The 25481-nt window shown below is 36.6% G+C and overlaps 3 protein-coding genes across 9 annotated transcripts in view; 1 reads left to right on the top strand and 2 right to left on the bottom strand.

The window, feature by feature from the left end:
* LOC107225616 (COMM domain-containing protein 4) overlaps nucleotides 1–17236 on the top strand; it is a 36201-nt gene extending 18965 nt beyond the window's left edge. Inside the window, exons 2-9 of one of the 5 annotated variants that reach the window (XM_015666142.2) lie at nucleotides 8488–8745; nucleotides 9576–9680; nucleotides 10264–10335; nucleotides 10615–10680; nucleotides 13371–13410; nucleotides 14873–15073; nucleotides 15707–15853; nucleotides 15980–17236. In XM_015666142.2, coding sequence (XP_015521628.2) covers nucleotides 9678–9680; nucleotides 10264–10335; nucleotides 10615–10680; nucleotides 13371–13410; nucleotides 14873–15073; nucleotides 15707–15853; nucleotides 15980–16017 — 567 coding nt within the window. In that variant the 5' untranslated portion in view covers nucleotides 8488–8745; nucleotides 9576–9677 and the 3' untranslated portion in view covers nucleotides 16018–17236. Of the gene's footprint in view, nucleotides 1–8487; nucleotides 8746–9575; nucleotides 9681–10263; nucleotides 10336–10614; nucleotides 10681–11442; nucleotides 11565–11595; nucleotides 11953–13370; nucleotides 13411–14872; nucleotides 15074–15706; nucleotides 15854–15979 lie in introns of those variants that run through there. The other 4 variants (XM_046735607.1, XM_046735608.1, XM_046735610.1 and 1 more) reach the window with 4 other exon arrangements.
* Nucleotides 2825–8626, bottom strand: LOC107225614. The gene is made up of 5 exons (XM_046735603.1): nucleotides 8479–8626; nucleotides 8006–8066; nucleotides 6565–6704; nucleotides 5985–6365; nucleotides 2825–5679 (listed from the first exon to the last, which is right to left on the bottom strand). The coding sequence occupies exons 2-5, from the start codon at nucleotides 8063–8065 to the stop codon at nucleotides 4629–4631; spliced, it is 1632 nt and encodes a 543-aa protein (XP_046591559.1). The 5' UTR covers nucleotide 8066; nucleotides 8479–8626; the 3' UTR covers nucleotides 2825–4628.
* Nucleotides 17237–18372: 1136 nt separating the features above from the next.
* The window catches only part of LOC107225615 (protein tincar), a 129255-nt gene continuing 122146 nt past the window's right edge, over nucleotides 18373–25481 (bottom strand). For all 3 annotated transcript variants that reach the window (XM_046735600.1, XM_046735601.1, XM_046735602.1), the window contains one exon: nucleotides 18373–24132. In XM_046735600.1, the coding sequence (XP_046591556.1) occupies nucleotides 23047–24132 (1086 nt within the window). In that variant the 3' untranslated portion in view covers nucleotides 18373–23046. The remainder of the gene's footprint in view (nucleotides 24133–25481) is intronic.

Raw genomic sequence — 25481 nt, 5'->3', positions numbered from 1 at the left:
GTCCGCACGCATGTATGTGCAACGTACACTTTGTATCCCGTAGTATGTACGATACGCGTGACGCCAAAGATCATTGCGTGATTAGTATTTACCTACAGAGCGATGACGACCCAGCAAACAGTCGCAGGGGAAGTTTTTTCCCTTCATCGTCGATTACTTGCTATCCGATTTCTCTTAACCCTTTCCGTCACATATTTCGTTACTCGGGCCGGTTCTTTGGGGTTTTACGAAGTAACAGGGACCTTCTTCGTTTGAAGTTCGGAAAGAACTGCGATAAGGCTAGGGAATGAAAATTTCTGTGGTGGAAAATGAGCATTGTCCTGTAACTGGAAGGGTCAAAGGCAGGAAAATTATCCAGTGCTTCAAGGGTTTGAATTTTTAGTCGCTTTTGAATTGAAGGAGATTCTCAGATTGTCGCCCCTACGTTTTAAGAGAAAAAAATGGAATAGGGGAAGTTTGCCGTACGATCAACTCGCGAATTATGAGTGTGAAGAGTTGACTTTTCGTTTAGAAAGATCGTGCGGCTCTTGGTTTTACACAAATCCGATCTACGAAATATAAATCCTACCTGGAATATCCCGTAAAATTTTTTCTACGGAAATTTTATTGTGTAATATTCCTTATCTACTGTAATGACTTTTTTTTTTTTTTTTACCATGGCTCACTAACTTGAAATACCGAACAAACGTGAATGGTTCGAGGAAAACGTGACAAGATGCGTAGGCTTTTAGAATAGTCAAAATAAGTGACACTTGCACACGAAAAGTAATTTATTTTCTGATTTCGACGATTTTCATGACTTCCTTAGATCTTAATAACCATAAATCATCGAATTCGAAGCATCGTTTCGGAGATGTATTAATTTTTTGTAAAAATCGTCTGGAACCTCCTTTCCGCATACGACAATTCAAAGATTCTTCTACAGCTTCGTTAACCAGTTAAAAGATTAAAAAGAAGCGACGAGTTTGCTCGAATTAAACTCGGCCGAGCGAATTCGCGTGTATCGATATGTCGTATGGCGGTATAATGTACCTGTTGCAGTGGAATAACGTGGGGCGGTGACCCGAAGTTTTGACGCGTGCAGAGCGACAGATGCGGCTTACAATAATAAGATCTACCAGAAAAGCGAAGAAGGTAACACTGAAGCGAAAAAAAAAACAAAAAATAAAAAAAATAAAAACAATACTTCAATTTAAACGTGTACCTATATTTCTTCGACGTTACTCGAGGAAAGTGAGAAATAATTTTACCAACGATGTTTTTCGAGCACGCATGCTGAATATTATAATCTCTCTAATATATTAATAATTATCGTAATTAAATTATACCCCTGTAATAAATTTGCTGTTCAAAATTTCATTAGGTACCTTGCACCAAAACGGTATAGATTAAATCTGCGGTCCGAAACTCTTAAGGGGTAATACAAAAACCTTGTTTACACGAGATCAAGGGTCATTTTCTTTAATTTGTATAAGAAACGTGAATTAATATTTTTTAGCTTTGTTTTTCGTACATGTTAATATCAGTCTTGAAGTACAAGAATTTTATTTTTCTTTTTTCATTTTCATTACTTTAACATGCAGTGGCGGTGGAGTTGCTGATGAAAGGAAACTTCTTTTTTGCCACGCGCGACAATCTGCAGTTCGCAATTTTCAATCTCGAATAAAAAATGAAAAAGATTTCAAGATAAAATGCCAAAATCTAGTGATACTATGTAGGATTCTTGAGAAATGTTGAATTTTTACAAAAATCATGTCAATCTGAAGGAAAAACTTTTTCATTAGCCACTCCGCCGCCATTTTGTATGAAAATTTTTCATTTCGGAAACCAAATTTTTTTTTTCTTGTTTCATAAAAATCGATTTGGGTATTTTTGAGACGGGTTAAAAAAATCATAGGGTAAAGACAAGTGATTAAAAAAACTTGAAAATTTTTTTGGAAGCTTATCAAGGGTCGTACTGACGTAGAAAAATCCTTGATGAAATTAAATAATGTCACGGTGAACTGTTTACTGAGTTGGCGTGGAGGAATGCCCCATAAATGTAAGTGTAATTTTTACTTTATGAACATCACGAATTAATAACTAAAAAGGTAATTTTTATTTTATTGTAATCTCAATTAAATATTATAAATGCATCTCACTAATAAAAAATTTTCCCGCCACCGCTGGTCCGAATTTCAGGAATAAAACTAGACAGGTGTAGAGTTGGGAGATGATTAAGCTTCCTACTCTTCAAGGATTTAAAACTTCACAATCGAGGATCAAGTAGCTACCAGTAGCATTCGCTAGCTCGGGGATCAATTTCCCAAGTTCTTGAGCTCGTCGACAGCAATTCGATTAAAAATTTCGAATTTGGAGCGGTGAAAATACGAAGAAGAGTTTAACAGGCTCGAATCGATGAGAACTAAATTCACTCTCGCGTGCCGCACAATTTCACGTGAAGATACGTAAAATTTTGCATTTCAAATGGAAGCGAAACGATGCTTTCAGATATTAATCTATAATAGTGCAATGAAATATCCCAGCATTTGAATGAACGAAATGATGGTGAATATTGATTATAAGTTTGGTCGGAATTGAGCATTACAAAAGTGATTTATTAGCGAGTAAAAACTTAGTCAAATCAAGTATAAATCGATACTAATCTTGCCTCTCGCGACGAATGAATGTTATTCATATCGACGTGATAAAAAGATTGTGATTCTTATTGTTCGTAGCGTATTATATGATAATTTGTTTGTTGCTAATAAGAATTAGAATTCACGCCGAATGGGCTATAAATATCCCTACCTACATACGTTGTATGGTTATGCGAGGGTGTATTTTTTGAAGCATGATTCAGGGGTGAAAATTGTTTTTCATGGGTTGAGCTGCGGTATATATTACACATATTTATAACATATACGTATGCGCATATATATAATATACATGTTTCTTTAGAAAGCTTATATAAAAAATTGCCTGGGTCTTGAGAAATTTTTTGAACCACCATTTTTCCATACCTCCTTACCGTGGAAAAGAATATATTAATTTTCATATTTTCTTCAATGTCATTGAAGGAAATTTATTTCATCTCAATCTCGCACGTAGGCGATTATGTGCTAGAAGCAAAAATGATATGAATAATCTAATATTTGTTTCGCTTTCGAACATTCATGTTCCGGCTGGTATTAATATTGTAATTGATACGTGGATTCCCAAGCGTGAATAAAATGGATTGCTGAAGCAATTCAAAGCAACGGGCAAACGATAGAATGAATCGAATCTCGCGTTTTAATCGTTGTAAGAGATAAGAAGTAATCATTCATCAATTAAGAATCCCAAAGAGGAATAAATAATAGAAATATTTGCAATTATCTATATATTGTAAATACACGTTGGTGTAGTTTAAAGAGATGTATGTTTAAAACTGTTTCATTTTGTAAAAAAATTTGTTAAAATAGCAACAAATGACAAATGGCTTATGAAATATGAATACACGTTTGTTTTCAGATATACGAGGTCTAAATGTTTCTATCCGACGCTATTGTATTATGATTTTTTGCATACAATATGTCATAAAATTTGCTCAGAGTGATGCAAAATTATGCGAACAGCTTGCGCGTTCACTTGTAAAATTTGGGCGCCGTCTGACTTCATTGCCGAAAGTACAAAAATCACCTACTTTCACCGATGAGTAGAGTGCTTTGCTCATGTTACCCGTCACGCTAGAGCGAATAAAATGGCGCGTTACTTCCGGTAAATAATTTTTCAATCTTTCCTCGCCACGCGATCACAAGCTTCCTTGTCCGCTTGCATCGGCCATAGAAAGTTGTTTGTCTCATAAAGATGTTACAATTGAATAGCGGAATTACGATTCAGGATGTCAGAGGCCTGTGTTCATTACTATTATTATTATTCAGTTCAGTTTTCCGCGTCTAATTTTTCATCCTTCGAACAATAAATTGTGAAATTCTCCAACGAAATACCTTTTGCCAAAAAGATTAAAGCAATTTTGATAATGATTATTTGGTAATAGAAAGTATGAAAGAGTGAATGGATAAAAAATTAAAATATCTTCGGAAATTACCTATCAGGTAAATCTCGTCGAAATTCGAAAGCTCTGATTTATGTATACAATATATAGTTCTTCCTTCATCATTGACTGTAAAAATGTAATGATGTTTGAAAAAAACTCGATCCCTTAAAAGGAATTATTAGCAACACATGAAACGAATGTATGAATGTACGAAAATTATTGAAGCGAAGCACTGATGCCGAATTCTACGAAATTTATTTATTTATTCATTTGCCAGCCAGGTAAATTAACGTATAATATCTTTACGTACCTATAGACATGCAGTCTAATTAAAATTTTTAATTTTACGAAGCAGAACGTGTATCGGTAATTTTATACCTGTACGCCAATAGCTACAATTTGTTTATGTACCGTTTATCAATTGTTGGAATCGAATACAGAAAAAAAGTCATCATCAATATTCTAACGGGGCAACCAACCGTGAAAAATAACCACGGTCTTTGAAGATGCGAATATGTATTTTATTTGCTAATTGTTCGCTGCTAACAATTGTTCAAATTTACTTATCAATCCATTCGTTATATGTACTCTGTTCGTATTTTATTGCCGATTAATTGCGGTCGCTGAGTGTGACGCTTGTGAAGTTTCGAAAATTGGGTCTCGTAAAATCTGACAATTTACTGAGCAGTTTCGTGCGTGTGGTTTTGGCAAAAAGTGAAAATTTTCCCGAACTTCCAGAATTCTCGCGATTATTATACGGTTCTCTGCGAATAGTTTCCAACGATTGTCTCGGCGGTGAAAAATCCGACGGCTCGAGTTTTCCGAAGAGCCGTTTGCCTCTGGTGACGTAAAAGGGATCGTCGCTCTTCAGAAGATCATCGAGCATCCCTCTCCGATTTCTCGGCGGTTTGTCCTGTTCCGATTTTTTTGTTTTCGCAGGCTCGAAGCCGCGTTCGCCAAGCATTCCGGATAGCTCGAAACCCCCACCGGTATAAAAAAGCGAGCTGGTCTTTAGACCGCGATAAATTTTCAATATGGCGTCGATCGCTGCTCGTTCCTCCTCGCTGGGCGTTGTTCTAACCGGTAACTCTTCCCCCGCGTCGTATAAATATTCATCTCCTCCGTCCTTTTTGCCCCTAGAAATGAAGAACGGCTCCTCGAGTATGCTCTGCAAATTGGAGTGCTTGTCACGAGGCCGAGAATAACGAGACTGGACGTTGTTGCGCCATTTTTCGTCATCTCCGTGGAATACCGGGGCCTCGTTAGGGTCGGAAGAACGTTTCGATCGTCGATGAATACCCTCCTGGTCGTCGAGAAGTCCACTTTGCACCGAAGAAACCGGCTCCTTCTGCTTTCCGTTCGCTCTCGACCCGGAGTTCTTCGGTGGTGATTTTCCCCCAAAATTCCCAGCCTTCTTTTCATCTTCCTGAAAGTTCCCCGGCCTCGTTCTGGCGCTCGGGCCATTTTTTGCATAGGCCCGGTTCAGTTGATAGTTGAATTTGTTCTCCCCAGTCATTTTTGAAATTGGTTTTACTCGCAGCCCCGCCTCATCTTTTTCCTCTTCAACGACTTCCCTCTTTCCCCTGGCGACGAAAAATGGCTCCTCATCGTACGAGCCAAAGACTTCCTCAAGTTGTCGTCGCCTCCTGCAGTCAGAATCCCTGAAAAAGGAAGCGCAGAAGACAATCGGTGCTGCGGTTTGATTGGTCCTTTGAAATTAGTCGATGCATGGCGGATACGCGCATATGTTCGAGTGATAAAAGTGTTCGATCGTTATCCAAAACATAGGATCGTAAGATGTGTCTGTCATGGAATCTGTGTTAGACACGCATTGTTATAATTCATGTTTACTAAACAGCGAATGTTAACAGTATCCCCGGATAAAAAAACTTGTAACACGCTGCATATTGATAACCACCTCACAAATTAAAGTAAAGTTACTGGAACATTTTCCATGGAACTCTACCTGCGATCATCGCCCTTTTTCCCCCTGGCGACGAAGAAGGGCTCCTCATTGCCGGCCGATCTCTCGAGCTCGTGATGCTTGTAGTCTATTTCGATCCATCGCGGCTCCTCCGCGTAAAGAGGCTCGTCGATTCGCGGCTGCTCGTCATTCCTTCGATCGCGGCTTCGCGATACGGAAAATCGTCCGCATCCTTCGCCGCATCCGGAAACTCCGTCGCATCCATCCGGCTGCCAATCGCGCAGCGGCACGATCAACGAGATCGACTTCTTTCTCGGGCAAAGTCCAGACCTCCAGTTGTCGGAGAAGGCCAGTTCCCCTTGGTCCAGTAGGAACGTGCCTGAACCGGGCCAGGGACGCACGGTTTTCATGGCCTTCGAGTATCTGTGGACATGTGACGAGAACCGAAGTTGTATCGGGACACAAAGAGTATTCGGCCCTCCTGATTAACGATTTTGATCAAAACTCTAGGCTTGGAATGAGTAAATTCTTGATTCGACTGCAGCCAAATGTTTGATGACGATGATTTAAATAAAATGTAGGTACATATTGGTCATGAACATGTTTCTTATGTGAACCTTACCCCAGGAAATCGACTTCTGGACGCTGTTGCGATAAACTGCTGAAATAATGTGGCACTCCGATGTTCCAGTGTGATCGCTTGCCTCGAACTGGCCAGAAATTCGGGTCAACTTCTGGAGGAATCTCTGCCCGCTTTTTGATCTGAATCAGAAATTGGTGGGCTTGCGTTGAAATTTTTTTTCGTCAGATTTGAAGGGTTCATCAATATTGGAATTTGGAATGCGTCCTGAGGTTTTAAGACACTATGAGAAAGCTTGTGACATTTTAAATTCCAAGAACTGGTTTAGAATTTTTTCAAATTTTTCCTGGTTATACAGTGATGTCATAAATTTTGCTCAAGTTTTCTCATTTATTCGCAATTCAATATCATCCAAAATATTTAGATTCTAGTTATAATTTCTGTTAAACTTTCACTGTTCAATCGTTTGATTTTATTACTCCATCCTAGTACCTGATAGGAAAAAGGTGCGGACGTATCTCTAACGGTTTTAAACAGTAAACTGAATGTGAGAGTTAGACCATCTTAAGTTTAAATAATCCGTTATTTATGATACGACTATATAACAATACATCTGAATAAATCGATACAGCGACGAAAGTGTGAAAAGGTAAAAAGAGGGTAAGGAAGTAACATGTAAAAAATAAAAAATCATCCACCCACTATAAACAACACGCGACACTTCCCGTCAGTGCCTATCTAATTTAGTACCTCAGAGATCGACTGTAGATGAACATCTAAATTGCTTAGACTTAATTTGATGCAGCGGATAAATGAATAAAAAATAATATCATCGCGATAAGCTGAGAATAGTTTGTATTACAAAAACTCCAGCGCATAGCACATACCGATGAATACAATTTATGAGCACATCTAACTTTTGTGTGAAAATATTTTTGTTCAAATTGAGTGGTTTGCGAGGCTGAAAATCACCTGTTTATATCGTCGCTCTGAATGTTATAGATCTTAAAATATCAAGCTCTTATTATTCGTTTGGCAATTTTATTACAAGATGATCGTAGGTCGAGTCTTTGTAAAAGTAGTACATTCGTAAGCTACGGTGTTTCCCCTAGGAATGAAAAAAAAAGAGATTCGCACATTACAAACAAAAGCTTCGAATCGATTTTTTCGTTTGAAAGCACTGTAAGAGTATTGAAAAAATTAGTAGACTCGTCTAATTTCCCTCCACGATGAGTTGTTTTGTTTGGAAGACTGATTCGTACAAATTTACTGATTGTGAAACAAATTTTTTTTCCTCTCGACAATGACTAAGTGAAGTTCGCACTATAGATTCGAGTTGATCATTGCCTATTTTATTCGACAATGAGTTCTCTAAAAATCGCCTATCACGGATTTTAATAATATTGTTTAAGTATTTTTTTCGGAAAACGTGAGTAAAATACGAACCGAAACATTTTTACAGAAGCAAGTATATCATACTGACCTCAAATTCTTCAGACGACACCACAAACAGGAGGGTGATCGTTACTAGTAGTTCCCTCATTCTGGAAAGAAAAAATATCGATCATTCCTTATTAAATTCATAACGACACGTTGACTTGTATCAAAATTGAAACATCTTTAATCCTTTTCATCATTTTGACATCATTTTAACAAGACCCGGTTCGGACAACTGGAATTTATGTGAGAGAGTGAGTAAAAATATTCAGGATCGAAACTTCAATTTAAAAATATGAACAATGACTACTTTCTCAAGAGTTGAAGATTCAAAAAATTGGTACTCTGTCATTGTTATAGACGTGGAAACTTACGATAACTTCTTATCGCTGTCTCTCGAAAATTATTCTTAGTTATTCAACGGTCATGAATTAGCGATGGTGAACAAAGATGTATGCAGTGATTCGAAAAAGGGTGAAAGGGAAAAGGGTGATATGGTTTCAACAGCAGCCGGCCTACCTGTTGCAGTGCGCAGTCCACCTGTTGGAAGCGATCCGTCCGTCCGCTCGTTTTCGCAAGAGTGTCTGAAGTTCCTGACTCGTCCGGGTATATAAGAGCAGGATTCGAGGTCCCTCGGGTGAAGGAGTCGCGGTTCGAGGAGCACACGGATTGCACGGGGAATACACCCTCCGAGGGCCTGGCCCACGTCAATCCGATGCCCCCGGCTGTATTATAAGCAAACATTACCAACGATGTGATTGTATACAGCCGCTGTGCGGTCCAAAGGTTATATTGCAATGCCATATACGAATACGCGAATTGTTTGCTTATCACGCTGGCGAAGAGTATTGCTTAAGAATAAACGGACTCCGACACACAGAGAGAAATTTTTAGTTTCGGTTACCGCTCGCTCCTTGACTATTTTCATTTTTTACCACAATTGAAAAATATAGTTCTAGGTAGAAAGTTACCGGAAAGTCTAGTATCCGTTACTATTCTTTCTCGTTACGATCGCTGTTACTATATTTTCTTGTAACTGTTGCGAAAATTTAACGCTTGCGCAGCAATAAATCGACGTTAATGCCTTGTTTAACTAAAAAAGTAGAATCAATTTCGGGAAAAGGGGTGTAATTAGAACCTTTAAAATGTCAAAACCTTGGTGTTTTTGATTTCATTTTGTTTTCGGCCTTTTTTCACCATAGAGATCTCCAGAGATCATCTAAAATTTTTGAATGAAAAAACCGATTTGATACGAAAATCGTTTCATCGAGCGGTTACGCGATAATAAAGCCTGCCTCGTTGCGCGTTTCGCGTTTCGCGAACTCTCGTTCATATATGTAGACAAAATTTATACCATACAGAAATAGATTATCCAACGACGATAAGCAGACGCTGGGAAAATTAAACGAGTCTCATTTAACAGCCGACGACATACTTATACCGTTGTGAAAATTACTCGTTTATACTTAATTTTCGCACGTGAAATTGCTCGAAAAGCAATTATTCCTATTACATACTTTATACTGTACGTACACGATTATAGTTCAGTCATTTTGCAAGGATATTCTCTCACAGATTTGAAATTAATATATATATGATTTCACACATTGTTCTAGAGTTATTCCGGTGAGGTTTTCAACGGTGTGTGAACAAAGAAAAAAGGAATTCCCCTCCTCCGGTGGAAAGAAACCGATTGGAGATAAAAAGACGAAGACAAAATGGTAAGATTTTTCATATATCTCTGACTGTAACGAGACTCAATTAATATTATGCTTACTTCATTTTGGTGAATAAAAAACTTCATCCGATACGATATGAGATTCAACGGCATTCTGGAGAAGAATTATTAATTTTTCAACTTCTTTGTAATTTACATGTGGAACTTAACCCTAGAACGGTAACGTTATTTTTTTTTTTTTACCTATTCCGGTAACGGGGGGTGAAAAAACGCCCCAACCTTGTAAATTCCATCTCTTGGGTACAACGTATCGTTAAGGGTCCTGTAGGATTTCATTTTCTTCGTTTTTCAATAAATAATCACGTGGGCTGAACATTTTTTAGCGTGAGCTGCAAAAAAGTGGTCAAAAATTAGTAAACGAAACACGTAAGGTTAATTATACGTATTACAGATAACACAACATTGCTTCCGAAAGAAATAAGCAGTGAATTCATGATTTCATTTTCTCACCATTGGAAGTTGAACTGCGGTAACGCACGAGATGAAATGAAGTTCAACCGAATGGCACAAAAATCTGGGGGTGACTCATTTTGAGGGATGACTAAACGTTGTTTTTTTTTCTACAGAAATTTCGCTTCCTCGGAGACGCTGATTGCCCCGATTGGCTACTAGCGGAGATAAATACGCTTTCTCGAATGGTAATTTTGGAAATCTATGTTTTTTTATTCTGTTCTAGTTACATGTGATTTTTGGTCATGATCGTAAAGATAAATTTCCCACACCTTTAGGGCGCTGTATATATATGTATCATTGACCGTGGCTTGTTATTTGTTACGTGACCAACTAATTCTTAGTCGACGTTATCTTATTAGGGATATATATGTATAACTCGCCTGACGTGACGGGAAAATTTCATTTCGTGGCTCCGCCACATTATACCATTATTATTTACTTTTATCTTGGATATTTTTTCGCAGACGTCCATCAAGATGAAAGTTCTCGGACAACTCGTAGCCAAGTCTTTGACGGAAGGAACTCTTGACGTAAGTCAATGGCAAAGTAGTTAACGCTTGATCATAGTCGTATGAAAAATGAAAGAAATGTCGATGAAAAGCATAGAAAATTGGAAAATTCAATTGCGATTAATGAATCTAATATTGATGTTTAAGTAAGTATGAACACTGCAATCGCATCACTCGCACAGACTCGCGACCGATGGAATGCAAATGCAAATCATCGCATGAAATCCTATGAAATTGTATGGAATCCCTGAAATCGTGTAAAATCCTGCAAACCTGAATAAAAGACCAAAAAATTTTATTCAGTTTTAACAAAAAGTGATGAGAACAACAATTTTAGTCACTGAGTGAAACCACATTCACTGGAACGAGCAAAAGATTTCTTTCAATATGTTTGGTAAATTCAACAAATCATTTCTCTACGTGTCTTCTAAATTAATTCCGCTTCGTGGTTATGAATTATAGTTTGTAAAGATACGCTCATATACGGATTCCCGAAACTCGAAGTTTCAAAAATTATCGTTGAATATGATTTAAAACTCTTGTAAATATCGTGACGAAACAGTGTGCTGAGTGTGTGATTGAATCGGTCATAATAAATTGTCGTACACGATATTCTGAGTACTTCAATCATAACAAGTGTTATCGAAAATTTTCACCCAGCGCAAAAGCCCTGAAAAAAATTCCATTTGAAACCGCCGTTCACCTGCGACATACTACGTTCATAATCCTTTGTTTATTTCCTGAAAATTAGCCATCACGTCGAGCCTAAGGAATTTACTTCTCTCCAAATGTAATTTAACATCATTCCGAGATAGATTTTGGTGCGGATCAGGAAAGCGAGGCTGAAATAATCTGCTATGGTCTCAACGCGAGTTTGGAAAATATCGTCAAACATTGCTTCGAAAGTTTGTTCATTATTATATTACATTTTGCGTATGACATTTCCGGTTGTTGTCAATCTGTGTTTCACCGTTTCATTTGCCAATATTGTTCTGAAAACGAGTTGGTCGATATTCAAAAAGGCTGCGTACTTAACCAAACAATCATTAATCATTTCTCTCTACTTGTTCTTGAAGGCAAGCTGCTTTCTTTACCGAGTTGGTATTTTGAGACTGACCACAATCGTTGTCGCGCTTCTTATTGGATGGCTGATACTATATATTCAGAAAACCGAACAAACATCCGCTTCCCTCTTTTTTGTCGTTTCTAAATTTCTATGCCTAATGCCACTCTATGGCTTTTCGTGACGTTCGCCAGTCATCCCAGAGTGAGTTCCGTACATGTACAAATTTTATAAGTGTGTAGAGTGATAATTACTTGTATTATATTTTCATCAGCGTGTAGGTACGTATAAGTATGATTTTGTCCAACACCTGCTTAAAAAATTCGATTCTCAGTTGAAATAGCGCGATGAAACGGCGTTTGCGCGGGCGCACAAGTGAAACTGCTCGATTTGAAACACCAGGGCTTTTTTTAGAGCATCCGTACTTTCGAGTAAATCAATTTTACGCACTGCGTCATTGAGCGTAAGTTGCCTAACCCAAATTTTGCGCGGTGTCAGTGGCAGCTTCGTTGCTTCTCGAATCAGACTTTCCTTCGCAGATGTTGGACAAAATGCGGATATCAAACGTAGGATGGGCGATATCTGACTCGTGTGATCGCAGCGCTCGCCTTGGCTCTTGCTGCAAACTTCACACTCATCCGAAATCGCCCACTTTCCGCACTTGTCACGCAACATATGCTATTACCATACGAAATTCACTCAGTATTAGTACACCTTGATACGTGCGTCGGATTGTATCCATCATGGCTTTTATCATATTTTATTGTTTTTCTCACCGTGTGGTTTGCGCTGTTATTTTTTAGGTGAACTCCCGAGATGCGAACATTATATATCATTTTTCACACCCACCGAGGTGAAATCAGTTTTGGTCAATATCACACGCGAGTCGCGAAGCAGAGAGCGCTGGCAAAGAACCAAAAGACGCAAAAGCAATCGAGTTTCCTTTCGGTCTGTTTCCCGCTAGCTGTAATGCATCCAATTCAATGTCACGACTTATTTGCTTTACTTTGGAGTTTCGACATCGCGTTATAGCCACGTGGGCAAGCAAGCAAACAAAAAAAAAAAAAAAAAAAGAATAGCAGCAACAAACAATATCTACCCGCGAAAAGCAGTCAAACGTCGAATTCGTATGTGTGAAAATACACGCAGGGAATTAGCAATTTGTTGGCTTTACCATGTATGACGAAAAAAACCGTTTTATTTTATCCAAACACGGTTATGCTATTCTGCAAAGAAGTGATCCGAACAATGATTTGGATTATTGAGTGAAATCACATTCATTTCACATCATTTCAATCAACAAAACATTTCTCGTGCCATATTTGGTGAATGTGAACATAATGTTGGTTTTTTTTTTTTGCTGTGCAGAATTTGATACTACTTTTGCGTGCAATTTATACCTTGCAAATAGTTTTTTGAATAATTCAGCTACCGCAATACATTTGCCCATTTTTTGTGCGGTGGCAATCATTGTTATAGGAAATGATTTGGACGTATTAAATCGTTTTACCGAATTTCAAGATACAAAACCAAGTTTACGAGAATTTTGTATTCAAAGTGACATTTTTCGCGATAGCACAACTAACAGGCTATTCTATTACAATTTTATTTTTTCACTTATCTCGTGTTCATTCGACTTGTGTTGCAGGAAGATAAAGTGAAGAAACTCACGCAGGACGCAAAGCTAGGTTTGTATTGACAATTCATGAAAATTTATCTTCCATAATACATGCGTTAGCTATACGAAAAAACGGCATTTAAATTCTTTCGTTACAAGTTTTGGAGCCTTTACGAAACAGATGGACGGAGAAAAAACGTCAACACGCTCGTAACTAATGCTTTTCAACCAATTTTGTAAAATTATTCTCCTGAGGAGTATCGATGATGGTCGGTCTTTCCATTTTTATAAGCCATGAAGCATTGAAATTGGTTCGATTTCAGAAATAAGTTATGGACAGATAAAAGAAAGTTTTTTGTACTTTTTTGCGTACAGTATTATATACATCAATATACGGGGCTTTCCATACTAACTCGACAAACGTCCCACACTCACCCTTTTCGCTCTCTTTGCTTATTTTTTATTTACAATTCAATTCAATTAAAATTTTGAACATTCTGCATTGTTGATAAGTTCTGTTTGAAATCTCTACTTCTTTACTTCAGCCTAATATAAACAGAAATGATTTGGGTATCCTTCTGATAAATGCTCGGGTAAATGGAATATCGATCATTTGAGAATACAGAAAAAATATAGCTATTATTGGACGTACCCTAAACTGTTCATCTTTGTGCCAAAAATGTTGAACAAACGAAAAAAAAAATTCGGACCTTTCAAACAATCGTTTCTTCGATTTTGAGGCACGATATCGCTCGCAATATCGTAATTACAAATATGCTGCATATTTTTGTTTTTCTTTTTTTATTCAAAAAGATTATTTCAATACGACCAATTTCAGTTTTTAAGTATCACGATCCGATTTAGCGTTCAAAAGTTATAGTGAATTGAAAATATTCTTTGCAGCGAAAATTGTCGAAATCCAAAACTTTATGCCTCAAACTCACACTAGATAAAGATCTGAAAAAAATACTTAGTATCTACTTTCTCCTAAGAAATGTAACAAACAATTAGCAAAGAAATCGAAAAGGGTGAAAATTGGACATTTGTCGAGTCGGTATGGACTTCCCCCATATAGGGAAGGATTTCAGCATTTGAGTCTGACACGTTATTGAAAAAAACGAATTATCTGCAGTACTTATTCAAAATTAGGTACGATATTCGTGTCTTGACTGATCATAAAAAGTTCCGTTTTTTTCGTATTCGTGTATTTTGCGTTTGACTTTTTGAGAATCCAATAGGACAATTCTCGCTTACTAGAATTTAGTTCAAGGTGAAATTACATTTCAGCATCTCTATGTGTCATTTTCTTTTCTCTCAAATATTGTTCAATATCGAACGAGTTCCGAAAGGCAAGATTGCTCTTTAATTTCCACGAATTTAGCTCGCGAAAAACATTTAAAAGAAACGGATCTGGTTAACTCTTTACAACGTGACCGCCATTTAGGAACGGCAAATACTTTACGATCCATATGTAATGAATGCTTTTCGAGTTCTTAAAATTTTTTCATCGCGCATTTTCTATGCCAATACAGAGCCTGGAGATACAAAAGCCATCGTTGCTGCTTTAAACTTAATACTTTCGTCTTCCACGAGTCATGCGGTATCGGCGACCGACCTGAGTAGCGAACTTCAACAACTGGGCCTCCCTCGGGAGCACAGCACCACCCTTGCACGTATTTACACGGAACACAGCCCCCAAATCACGGCGACGTTATCTGCGCAGTCCTTGAGACGTGAGTTTGAAATACATTCGAAAAACCGTAGCTATTGCTTAGAATTATTCCTGCATCGAAATTGAGATCCATACAAAGTTTTTAGACTTGATGTATGTGATCCACTTTTGACAATGAAAATAGAGAGAAAATCACTATTTAGATTTTGATTTGAATTCAATTAATTTTTATCGATTACTTTTATAAAACCGCGTTTAAGTTACAAATATTTGAATTTTCCCAAAGTTTTACCATCTATTAAAATATTTGGAAAAATTCTTAAAAATTGCACTTTTTGTTCCGATTATTTTATAATTACTTTCACGGTGCACATGTTTTTTCTTTCGATTTATTTCCGCGCTTTGGAGAATAAGCAACTCACAGATCAATGGATCAAGGTAATCGAATCAAAAAATGATCATTTTGAGAAACTATCGAGAATTTGAAATATGTTGGAACTGTGAGACGGTTTGAATGTTTGTAAAAGCGATTACACGCTAAAAAGAAATAGGAGTTTTGGAGATGCTGTGGCCATCTAAAAATTTAATAAAATAAAAAATTCTGACGATCAAAATTGATTAATTTAGAAGAGAATACCTCACGAATTGTTATTCGTTGTCAAATTTCGATCGATCAATGAAGAATTGTTTACAGTCAAACGTCTTTCTTTCATCGAAACATTGGAGAACGAGAAAACATCACCATTCGTAAAAATAGCATTCCAAACTAGCGACACCGCTGGAAAAGAGGAAACCAACAAAGTCACGATACCCAAAGAAAGCATTCCGGTATTGCTTGCAGGTGCGTAATGACTGTAATTAAATTTAAATACAAAGTATCTTTCGCACAAGAGAATATTAAATAATTTTTTACACTAAAAATTATCTCAAGTCCGAGGTGTCACTTAATTTACTTGACTTATTGCAGAACTGAAGAGAGCACGGTCACTGATGGAAGGACTGTAATTGAATCGTTGATATTTAATGTACGTCATACGTTCATGCATGAGATACATAAAATTATGGCGATAGGATACCTGCATTCAATGGTTTTCCATAGAAACGGGAGACCGTATATCATTGATTGATACGGTGTGAAGTAAAATGAAATCGAAGTCAACATTTATCACACAATTGTTTCCATTGATATTTTTGAAGGTTGGACAATACGAATTATCATTATACGACGTCATTTATAGCACCGTGAACATCTAAAAATATAATGAACTGTTACATTTAATGAGTTATAATTTCAATTGCTAATTAATCGTGTAATCAACTTAAATGTAAAATACTAATTTTAAATTTATTAGTTTTTACTGAACAAAATTTAATTTAATTTTATTGATACCATGCCAAAAACAATGCTCGCAGTAACTTGATCTTCTAGAACAATTCATAGAGAAAATGTAGGGGTATACGGTAGTTTTATTGTTGAAAACTGCGTGAACTTTCTCTTAATTTTTAATTTACAGATAATTCTGCAACATAGTATTTAATAGAAAACTTACCCAGTTTTCGTATTTCATTTGGCAGGTTAGCGCGATTGGTAATTACGTATAAAATCGAAATTGATTTTACACCATCTGAAAATTTAGCAATATTATTTCTTTTTGATTTCAGAGGTAGATTAAGAGATTATTGTTTGGTGACATTATTTGGCGCATGATCCTCATTTAGTGATTTGCCCCAACCTGAGTTTACATTGATTTGAAAACTATTGGATCCGCCGGGCCAATTTCCTGACTTTTGTCATATTTGATGTACACATACGTATAGAGTTAGAAATAAAATCAGATGCGATCGTTTTATGATATTTGTCCACGTTACAAATATAAACGATGGCGCGGCGAGATGTTGAATAATTTACTTTTTATTTTCTTGGTAAATGAATATACAAAGTTTACATTCAGTTTTATGGTATACGATGCTTTGATAAGTACACACATATATAAATATATATATATATATGCATGTATGTATATTGATACGTTATGGCGATAACAATATTTGTTGTACCTGTACCGCTTCAGATCTGCGCTTACAAGTAATGTTGGTTGTCCTGTGAAGAATAAAATCATCTTCGTAATCGCGGACATTGATTATATTGATTCTTGGCTATGTATAGTTTATAATAATGCAGAGTGCCTAGTCGTCTGTGTGAAATAAAACAAGTGATGTGACACCGCTTAATATCTATTAATTAAACCTGGAATCTAGCTTTAATTTAAGTATTATGTATATGTAAGGTAAAATATGACATGCACCAAGCAAGAGCAATTCATTTTAGAATGGAAATGAAATATTGTCCTCACATATAGTTATCCTTTACAGAAGATGATATATTTGTCGAATAAATACCAAGGCTATTCTAATCAGTCTTTATACAATATTCGTACACTCGTTTTTCGCTTATCATTCATATTTACAACAATATGGCATATATAATATCATGTATAGGTATTAACCGATATAACAATTTTTAGTAAGTATTATTCAGAACATCGGTCGTCAAATGGGAGAAAAAATCAAGCAACTAAATATCGATTCCGTTTAAAAATATTGTTTTCATCACGTGGCAAAATTCCAACACGCTATAATTATTTGTGTTAGTAGTAAAAAAAAATTTTCTTCTGTTTAAAGTTTGACTTCGAACTGAAACGTTATTAACTAAGCCAGTATCGGAATTTTCCTATTCGGTAAAGAACAAATATTAGAAAATAAAATGATACAAAACGCAAGAAAGTCAATAGGACTGAAAAGAAAGCTATATGATGTGATTATAGAGATCGAAAAAAGTTTCTAAAAGTATGAGTTTCAACAAATTTCGAGCGCATCTTTAAATGGCAGTAGTACAAGGTGTACAGCTTCACATAACCATTCGTTAGTTGCCGATGGTTAAGAAGAGTTGACATTGTCAACTGTAATGACGAAAGAATATAGAAAACTTTAAACCCAATTTTCGCTCTCGTATTATTTAAGATAAATACAAATTTTCATCTAACACCGTTTCTTTTGCTTCTTTCGACTATCCGTGTATTTCAAATACTTGTTGCATAAGTGTATCCAAGGGAGAAGTAACTGTTGGTGTGAAAGTCGATTAAAATATCCATTTATTTATTTTCGCATTTTGTTTTCAATGGCACGCTTTGTGTGATTCTGTCAAAAGCGATACGGAGAACAAAATTGCTTGATGATAGCTGGCCAACCCGGAATCCGTATGTTGCAATAAATAAATGAATATTTCAATGGACCTACACACCGACGAACTGCTTTTTCCTTATCCACACATCGCTGGTCAGGAAATTTTTCCTCTGCTCGAACTTTTGTAACACCTTGAATTGAGCACGTTGCAGATATGACGTCATGTTATAGATTTGATGATAATAACCGAGGGATTGATTGGTGATAACGATTTTTAATAAAGATAATTATTATCTACCACTCTTCGTACAACCTTCGATATCATATTGATCGCAATTGGCTTACCCACAAAACCGTAGACATAATTTTACACTCTTTATGACACGAATACTTGAATGTCCAATTCGCTGACGATAAGATCATATTACAAGGGGATTGTAGCATCTCTTAATTAATATTATGTATTTTATAATAATGAGTATTGGTGCGTGTCTGTTTTTCTTTTTCTCACGGTGCGTGATTAGCTAATTCCAGCAATATTCCTAAATCAACGTGATATTTGGTCGACGACAAGGACGCTAATTGTGTAGAATCGTAAGAAAATATATTTATCAGACAGCTCGCATATTTATCCGATCACTCGAAAATTATTTACGATGATGTGAATTTCGTCTACATGATATAGGTATTATAGTGTACCAATATACTTGAATGTTGGTGGTAATTATCAAATGATGCACAACTATAACTGTTTACAGATTATGTAACTTGGTTTTAGAATACCAATAAAAACGTTGCAAAAAGTGAAATTAAACTACTAGACTTATTCCCTCGTCGCTCGCTTTAATATTTAGCAATTATTTTGGCGCTCTCTGCGTTGGTCAGCCTGAATCCCAAGTCATGATTTCGCCCGACAAGGGAATTGCTACAGCACGATTCATTTTATTTTCTTTTATGGTACGGAAATGTATTATCTCATATGGTCCTCGCATTGTGTAGTACGATATGTCAGCGTAATTTTTTTACGTATCATACATTTTAGTCTAGAATTTATTTAACCCGTTGAAGTAATTAGCGTCTTATTATTTTTCGGTATACATCTCGTGTCACCAGTTCAATTAATTTTACTACATACACACATGTTTATGTGCTTCTTTTTTTATCGAATCACTATTTCGTTTACGTCAGATTTATCCCATTGTGTCTATGTTACAATATGTATGCACAATAGGGTCGCGGGTTGCAAGTTCTTATCTCCCCTGCATTTTGTAATTTTTTACTAGTACACAAAAAAACCCGCAATTATTATATACCTATCATGTTTATCAAAGTCAGTTTTCGTCAAATGGAATGCATCCGGATCTCTATCCTAAGAACTTTAGGAAAAAGTGATCACCAAAAATCACAGTTTTTTGAAGCTAAGGAAACAGGGGAACTAACTTGTTATTTTACTTTCATTTGTACCAAGTAACTGAACTTTTCCATGGAATAGAAAAAAAAGTACGAATTTCTTATGCAGTACAGTGTTATTTCGCGATTAGTGTCAATACCAAGTAGCAAAATAGAGAATTTCATTTTTTCTGGTTGCAGGACTGTAAATTTTCAAGAATTTTCGCAACCGAATACGATTCGAAGATCAAAAATGCAGGAGTGAGAAATTGTGCTACCGTTGTTTTGCTTTTAATGCTACCCTAATGTGTATGTTGCACCATTGCATACGCATACAGTTTGTGTTCAATACTTCAAATTCAGTTTAAACATAGTTGAACACAATATGAAATCATGTTTCATGGCGTAGTATTTGTTTCGATGCTTTTGATGACTAATGGTGATGTTTTTCTATTATCTTTCTTTACGAATTATTCTCTTTATCAATTTTGTATTTACTTACTTGTAAACCTATAACACCATTTCGTACGTAATTGTTACTATATTATATTACTGTAAACATTCTTCTTATTTTCATTATCATAGTTATAATAATTGTTATTAATATTCATAGTATTATTGTTAATATTATTATTTCATTATTGATAATTTTATTGTTAATATTATAGTTATTATCATCATTGTTATTAATAATATAATTCTGCCACGCATACAAGTGTACGTATGCATGCGTATAATACACCGAAAAGTGTGTATAAGCAGACAGACATTACCGGTGATTTTTATATCACTGGTTGTGAATCTGATATCGTATTATGGTTTATTGATATTATTGATTGATAAACACGATTCGACTGAAAGATTTACGAGATATTTGTGCTTCTTCTACATAATTTTAACGTAGAACTTGCAAATACAAAAACACAAAAATTAATAATCCATCATAAAATGCAGGAAATAAACATTAACAGGTCAACCTCTGATAGATGAAACTTCCGAAAATTATCATCGACTTCATGGGTCTACCTATCTGGTAGATTCTCACGCGTTATCGTACGTGACTATCAATACTAAAAAAATAAAGATCATAGGAAAAATAAAAAAGTAGAAACATTTTTATCATCAAAAGTAGAAATGTTTGTTGATGGCATAAATTGGGACAATAAAGTGCCTATTTAATACAGTGATTGGAACTCTAATTCGTTCCGCTATATATATTTTAAAAATAATGATACGTACATAATCAATTCCGATGTGAATTAGCTAGGATGATTGCTTTTGAAGCATCATGAATGCGACGAAAGAAGATATTTGTGAGTTGATCGATTGAACTAAATAAAAATGGTGATGATATAAGATAACCGCGATGGATGAATGAAGTCATTTTTCTACTATAGCAATGTACACATGTCTTTAACGAAATTTACATTTGCATATTTTAATAGAAAAAGATAATCATACGATTAATAATATAATTTTTATAAAATTCAATATTTAAAAAAACTAACGTTACTAATTTTATACAGTAAGCTTGTACAAATGTTATTATAATATAGCATTACGATTATCATTTAATTATTCATCATCACTAACGGAATATTTGTGGTTGCTTTCATCTTCTTTGTTGTTTCACCTTATTTTTTTGTTTTATATCTAAATCGCCTTTTACACAATGATGGAACTAGGACAAGGTAATCTTAATAATATTCAGTGAGTCTAGAATGCACCGCAAACTTCACATCATACGTGTATATTTATGGCGCGAGACGTGAATTTTCCGAGTAGTGAAATTGAAAGTGTCAGTGGAAAGAATTTGTTTCTGCTAAATTTGAGATATCAACGTTTCTTTGTTAAATTGATTACCCCTTCAGTTATCCCCCCAAAACTGAATTCATCTAGAAATTTATAATCTTCTGACAATTATCTTATTGTCGCAATAATTTTATCAATTAAATTTTCACGACTATGCTGGAAATTAGCGCTTCGACACATGGAATGACAAAACGTATAACCATATAAATTTTTTCAGCTACAAATTGCTGGTGAGTGGTTCTCTCCAACAGCAATAAGTACTCGTAGTATGCGAGGGGACATTTCAACAGTGATAAAGAATTCGGTAAAGCAATCAACGCCGTGTTCAATTTTTCGCGCAATTAGTAGATACCACAACTGATGTATGTATATTAATTGGATGGAGGATTGCCTAAGCTTATTGTTAGAATGGAAATCACCTGAAACAGTATCAAAGACGACCATTAAATGAGCCCAATATGCATATTTGTTTACATATAAAAGCGAAAATGTATATAATATTATATATACATGATTCGATATATATATATGTATATATATATATTAGGGTGGTCTTTATTTTGGGTAAGTCGGAATTTCAAACCTCTCACCCCTTGCATATCTCCCATTTGCCAAAAAAAATGTGTGCAAAGTTTAAGCCCAATCAGATAACGTTTACCCGTGGCCCAAGAGAGTCAAAGTTTAATATTGGAGCCAAATGGTGAAAACGAGCTTGAAGGCCTTTATTTAAGTAGACCAGCGAAAAAAATCGTAGCAGGCTATAATCCACAAGATTTCTAACTAAATTCACAACTAATTGAATGTACTGATACCGAGTTCCGCCAAAAATTTCTATGTCGAGTTGTAGATGTACGTATTTGTAGATGTACGTATGTTGTAGAATCTACGTATTTACATCTACAACTCGACATAGAAATTTTTGGCGGAACTCGGTATCAGTACATTCAATTAGTTGTGAATTTAGTTAGAAATCTTGTGGATTATAGCCTGCTACGATTTTTTTTCGCTGGTCTACTTAAATAAAGGCCTTCAAGCTCGTTTTTACCATTTGGCTCCAATATTAAACTTTGACCCTCTTGGGCCACGGGTAAACGTTGTCCGATTGGGCTTAAACTTTGCACACATTTTTTTTTTGGCAAATGGGAGATATGCAAGGGGTGAGAGGTTTGAAATTCCGACTTACCCAAAATAAGGACCACCCTAATATACATATATATATTATACATATGATTTTGGGTTTCTAGAACGGCATTTGATTTACGTTCACAACCGAGGTTTACCCTCCATTGAATTAATACATAACTAGTGGTTAATATGTGAAATCTTTGAAGCATAAACGTTTTGACAACAGATAAGTAAGAGCTGTACCTCGACACAGTTTTTACAAACGTTTATTTTCGGGACTCATGATCATCAACCGCACACCACGTATATATTGCAAACTTTCATTCAACAGTTTCGGCGACTAATTATTTTTTAACACAGGAGCAACTTTCGGAGATTAATTATTTGTTAACACAGGAGCAACGTTTCGTAAAATAATACTCTTCAGTGCAGATATGACAGAGATTATATTCTTCGTTTTTTTGATGAATCCCCGATCATTAATCATTTCAACCTAGATTTGTTTCCTCTCTCTCCACACGTGACCTAATGCGGTAGGCAAGTATCGGAGTCCCCGCTGCTGGCCATGGAGAAGTTTGCGGAATCACGATCGCTCTGTCTAATCTGTGCGGGTGCTGAAAGCTTACCGATCTGTGGCTGAGGGAAGGTGTGATGCCCTCCCGGCAGTGTCCAGGGTTGGGAGTGAACCTGTACCGGTGGAAACCTCTTGACGAAGGGGTTCGGCCCACCGTGAAAAAGCCTGACGCCGTTATGATGAGAGGGCAGGGTGGTGTGACCGGGGATGGACGAGTGAGCGGGAAGAGTCGTGTGCCGAGGAACCGAGCCGCAACTCCCGACCGATGCCATGTTGTTGTTGTTGTTGTTGTTGCTGCTGCCACTGTTGTTGTTGTTCGTACCGGCGAGATTGTGGGATGCGTGGGGCAGCGGCATCGTCGAACAGTGGGGGTAGGTCACGACGGGCTGGGTCGGGTAATGGGGGAGTGTGGCCGACGAGGCCTGCATGGAGCGGAGATCGCTGTTCTCGGTGAAGGAGGTCATCCGCATGTTCGTCGACCTGCCGAACGGCTCTTCGTTAGGGTTCAGGGGCTCGCTCAGCTTCGGCCTGGACAACTTCCGCCGTATTACCACCGTCGCCTCGTTCGGATTCTCGAGGATCACGGCCGGACATCCGGCCACCACCATCTCGCTGCCATTCATCAACGGCGTGTGGTTCACGTATTGGGGCGAAAAGGACTGGCTCGTACCAGGTCGCGAATTCGGCGGCGAAAACGCCGTCTTCGCCGTCGGTGGCTGCACACCCCGTTGCAGAGAGCAGCTGCGCCATTGAGGCTCCTCTCTTGGCTCCCCTGTCAAGTCGTCGACGCTCGTTGCGCGACGTTGCGAGCTAGATTGACTCGCGTTGCTCGCGTTACTCGCGTTACTAGCGTTGCTAGCGTTGCTAGCGTTCGAGTGAACGCCGCTCGACGTCTCGCTCTGGCTGCTCGTGTTGCTGTGTACCGTCGAACCGTCCAGCGGTGGTGAGTTTGAAAAATCCGATCTCGGGGTCAACTCCTCGTGGGGCATCCCAGAGTCTGCCCGACGCAGACATCTCGGTGTTTGTCCACCGTTCATCTACAAAAAATAACGTGGGGTAGAGTCGCATTCGACATTTGTATCGGACAGTGATGAGTCGTTAACCACTTCCAGAAATTTCGTTGCTATATATTTATATTTCAAGGATTACATTGTTTTCTATAATATTTCTTTTTTTTTAATCGGTTTAAAGAAATTGCTAATATCGCCAATTTTTTTCACCTTTTACAAACGTTTCAGGATTTTCTGGGGCAAATATCTGGGATTTTATTTTCCATGTAATTATTTAAGCTTGACGGATTTTTTAAAACTTTTACTCAGATTTCGTGAGTTTGCAATGTATAGGATTCAAAGCAGGTTTTTCTTTTATCAGAATTAGTTATGGATTTTTCAGATTCGCCTATTGAATTTTAAGTACCCAATGGATGAAATTTTTTAGTAGGCACGACAAAGGTACAACAATAACGAAGGCAGCTATTGCTTTGTAAATTTCAAGAGTGATCAACCTCAACGATATTGTCCATTTTTGACAATCAATAAACCTACACACGGATCTTAGATCTAATTGTCATGCATGGTCAGCAAAGATTTGAAAATTCTGTAGATGCAACTTTTTCGATTATATACCAACAAGGTAACTTCGTGAGTCATCTCGCTCCGTTAAACAAAACGTTGCAGGATTGTAGAATCAGTGAAAACGTTCGATATTTGATTTCGTATGTTGTGTAATCGCATTATAAGAGGGTGAAATCAACCCGTGGATTCGTTACATTTTTTTATTCTTCACCTCTCATGTGCGACTAAATACCTATCATCCAGATATATTTTAACGGGTTAGAGTCAATTGGTAAGTCAAAATAATCGTATTTTTTATAATTTTTTTTTTTTCACGGCTGGTTCATTTATTCTCATACCAGTATTTTTTTCAATAGAATAACACATGTTTGAAGAAGTTCCAATATTGATTTGCAGCCGATTTATAAGCGATCTCCGTGATGTCGAAAGAAAGCGTTTTGCCGTGTACACAGCTGCTCAAGACTGGATCATCTGTAATAAAATTTTCTTACAGGATCATTAGTTAACAGCACTAGCTTCCGGATGAACGAAGGGTTTAGACTAATTTCGATTTTTTACACAATGCTAGACGTGAAAAAAATTGTTTTTTTCGCTAAAAAGAGTCGCTTTTTTCGCTTATAAAAAATGTATTAACCGTATTAAAAAATTCTTCTTTCACCCGTGAGATTATTGTATCTTAAATAAGTAATAAAAATTTGAAAGCAACCGGATAAACGGTTCTAGAGATATCTTGAACACCGCTTCAAAAATGTTGTTTCGAGAAAAATGCGTTTAAAGTTACAAGTGGATTTTATACGCAAATAAAAAAATTT

Source organism: Neodiprion lecontei, chromosome 3 (assembly GCF_021901455.1).
Source record: "Neodiprion lecontei isolate iyNeoLeco1 chromosome 3, iyNeoLeco1.1, whole genome shotgun sequence".
Lineage (NCBI taxonomy): Eukaryota > Metazoa > Arthropoda > Insecta > Hymenoptera > Diprionidae > Neodiprion > Neodiprion lecontei.
Note: the sequence above shows the minus strand (reverse complement) of the source record. Positions and strands in the feature narration are given on the sequence as shown.

Excerpts from the sequence above, each read along its gene's own strand:
- LOC107225614 (XM_046735603.1), bottom strand. The coding sequence starts at position 8,065 with ATGAGGGAACTACTAGTAACGATCACCCTCCTGTTTGTGGTGTCGTCT. Across the intron at positions 6,705-8,005 it reads TGTCGTCTGAAGAATTTGAG|ATCAAAAAGCGGGCAGAGAT; the intron begins GTCAGTATGATA and ends TTTCTGATTCAG. Across the intron at positions 5,680-5,984 it reads AAAAAGGGCGATGATCGCAG|GGATTCTGACTGCAGGAGGC; the intron begins GTAGAGTTCCAT and ends TTCCTTTTTCAG.